This window comes from Arachis hypogaea, chromosome 11 (assembly GCF_003086295.3).
Source record: "Arachis hypogaea cultivar Tifrunner chromosome 11, arahy.Tifrunner.gnm2.J5K5, whole genome shotgun sequence".
In the NCBI taxonomy this organism is placed as follows: domain Eukaryota; kingdom Viridiplantae; phylum Streptophyta; class Magnoliopsida; order Fabales; family Fabaceae; genus Arachis; species Arachis hypogaea.
In genome coordinates this window covers 4911677-4914950 of record NC_092046.1, presented here as the reverse complement: position 1 = coordinate 4914950, position 3274 = coordinate 4911677, and the positions used below count along the sequence as shown (strand labels likewise).

At 36.0% G+C, this 3274-nt stretch overlaps 1 protein-coding gene across 1 annotated transcript; it reads right to left on the bottom strand.

Annotated features, from left to right (window-relative positions):
* Positions 1–1420: 1420 nt before the first annotated feature.
* LOC112720855 (WAT1-related protein At4g01440-like) lies at positions 1421–2781 on the bottom strand. Its single transcript, XM_072205828.1, has 5 exons — positions 2688–2781; positions 2512–2549; positions 2175–2227; positions 1980–2096; positions 1421–1829 (listed from the first exon to the last, which is right to left on the bottom strand). The coding sequence occupies exons 1-5, from the start codon at positions 2779–2781 to the stop codon at positions 1421–1423; spliced, it is 711 nt and encodes a 236-aa protein (XP_072061929.1).
* Positions 2782–3274: the final 493 nt, after the last annotated feature.

Here is a 3274-nt window from a genome sequence, read left to right as displayed (position 1 = left end):
AGGCTGGGTCGCTGCTCGACTCGGCGCCAGTACCGAGACCCCTGTGTGTGCACCCGGCGGCCTCCATCCTCCGTCCAAGCCCCTTATGTCAACGTCGTTGTTGTTGCGACCCACGAGCATCTTGCGTTGTCGGGAATGTACGGGAGGTTAGTGGGTAGATTTCCTAATGCGATTATAACTATTTGTGTTGCTGCTAGTTGTACATGCAATGAATCTGCCAAGCTGTTTGATTTTTCATAAGGAAGAACTTCATTGTTGCAATTTCAAGGGACTGGAACATGTAGAATAAGTTGCTGTTGTATTTGTTTGCTGTTGATTTTATGTTGGCGCGCAAAGTTATTCAAAAGCTTGGTTTAAATAGTGTAGTATTGTTCGTTCGCTTTGTGGACCTTTACATGTAACCTGATGTAAATTAGTTGACCATTGTTGTTTACATGACACTAATCGGATGATTATTTTAGCATGTTCCTGGATGGTTAGTGTATATTATAAGGACTGATATTTTGTGTTATAAAGTTTTAGCATGTTTGAAGCCTGTGTCATTTGACACGTTTCTAGGTTATAAATAACTAAGTTTGGTATCTGATTAGTTTTAATTTTTTTTCTTCCAATAACTGTAAACATGTATAGGATCATGTTGAGCTTTGGACTGAATAAGTGAATCAATTAAATATAAGTTTGCCATTCTGTTTGGTGATAATTGAATTTAAACAAGTTGCCTTAAATATATGTATGGTTGCTTTTGGATTGGCTAATAATTCATTTTAATCATGAGGTTATACCATACAAATCGGATGGTTAGTTTAAGCAGGATTTGGAAGGTTATTTTTCATGAGAGTGACCCCTCAGTATAATTTTCTGTAGGACTGAACTACACTTAAATCTTTTAAAATTAAAAATAATATTAATATGCAAAATACCAACTTGTTTAATTTTTTGGAACATTAACCATTGATTTACTTGAAGAAGTTCAAGTTAGATATTTACTATCGCATATATGACTTACTTTAATTTTATTATGAACATATTATATAAAGAAATTAATTTTCTTATATGTGATGTTTAATTAGTTTATTTATATATAGAACATATATATAAGATGCTAGGTGTAAAGGGATCAAATTTTGTACTAGAAGAAAGGACAAGACATGGGTCCAGAATATTTTTTAATAAAGTCTTTTAATTCAGAAAAATTATGTTAAAACTAATCCAAATCAAACAAACATCTAAATTACAATGCAAATAACCATCGGCTTACCTAGTAAAATGAACATCCGGTCTATTTTAGCTTTTCTTTTAATTTTTTGTTTATATCAACACAACAAGGTAATAAATTATACTACAAATGGTATACTTAAAATAATCATCCACTTTAGAATGAAAATAACCATCTGCAATTATAGTAAAATGAACATCTCCTTTAGTGACTCACAAAGAACAGAACAGCAATTATTGGAAGCTTTCCATTGAGAACCCAAATGGAGAAATCATGGTGTTGAATGGACAAGCTTATGAAAGCTGCTTGAATGGCTCCAAAGAAGATCATCAGGGCTGTGCTTGAGTATTGACATGGGAACCTCTTGCTTATGCTTAACTGTACTATGTACCAAGATGACCAAAACAGTGTTCCAAGAATCAAAGCCACAACACCAATGGTCCATCTTCCACTACTACTACTTGTTCCTGTCTTTTCTATAGAAGTTGCAGAAGCATAGTTAAACAAGGGCTTTCCTTTATAGAGTGTCAACAACAATGCACCCCCTATGCACACCAATGTCCCAAGAATCTTTGCTCTCCCACTCTTGCACTTGATGTTCACACTCTCTAACCTGTAGTACAATGAAAGAATCAACATACAATGATTATTCAATAATATATACAAAGAAGTGAAGGTGACTGCATGATAGATTAAAGAAAACAAAGATAATATAACAAATATAATTATGTGTAATTAAGGTGACATGTGCATATGTATATACCCAAATAGTAATGCCATAATGAATGTGATCACAGGCACCATGTTGATGAATGCACAAGCAAAGGTAGCAGAAGTATATTGGATCCCCAGCAGGAAGAAATATTGTGTCACTGATGCCCTACAAGCAAAATCATTCATTCATTCATTCACTCCAATCATGTTAAGAAATAGAATTTGATATATATTGATGACTAACCCCACAATGCACTGAAGAAGATGTAACATAAGGAAACCAGCCACATCCACAATCTGTTGACATAAGTCTAATATTTAAAAATTTAACCATTGTGTACACAAGCATAGCAATCAAGTAACTCAGCCAAATTTTCCAATCACCAATCTAAACAATTTAAGAAAACAATCAGTAACCTCTGTGCAACTAACTATGTGCTCAAGTGTTCAACAAACTCACAATCCATAGAGCATACGATGCAAAAAAATCAATTACTTAGCATAAAAAAAATAGAAATCTCTAGAATGAAAACCAACCATCCGCATACGTAGTAAAGTAATCATCCATATGAAATCATTACTGTACTAACTAAGCCAACATTTGACAAAATTTGAAATGCTGAAATAGAAAAACCAGGTAAACCAGCAACAGCAACAATCTGCTCAATAGAGTCCAATTTTTCACAATCCAACTTTGATGCAGAAGCAGAACAATCAATTAACACATCAAAATTCAAACCCGTAGTCACCACCTAACCTTTTGATGCACCGATGAGGGTGGAGAGCTCTGTCGATAGGGGGATTTTGGAAGTGACGGCGACGCCACTAAGAAGCTGTGCGACGATGTACATTTGCGTTGAGGAGGACAGCGACGCCGTTGGGTGCGGGGGCTTCTTGCCGAACTGGGGACGCACGAATAAAACTGGCCACGCGGTTGCTGAGAGGTTGACGCCGGACGGGGATGAATGGGGCCCTCGGCGACTTTTACTGCCGGCGAGGGAGAGACAGACGCGCTGGGAAGGGGCTACAGGGGCCGACGATTGTTGACGGTGGCGGAGCTTCTATTGCCAGTGAGTGGAATGATTGCCGAGGGTGACGGTGGTGGTTTTAGGGGAAAGAGAATCCTTGGATGAACGGTGCTAATAAATTAGGGTTAGATAACAATAAATGGGGAGAGAGAGGCAGAGGTAGTTTTTGAGTATGTTTAGGTAACTGATGGGAATTTTTTTGTTTTAAATTTTAAATTAAAAACTATTAAAAATTAATTAATTGATTATAATTTAATTTTAATTTTAATTTAATTCTCATTGTACACATTGTATATTATATACATTGGTTCCTCAT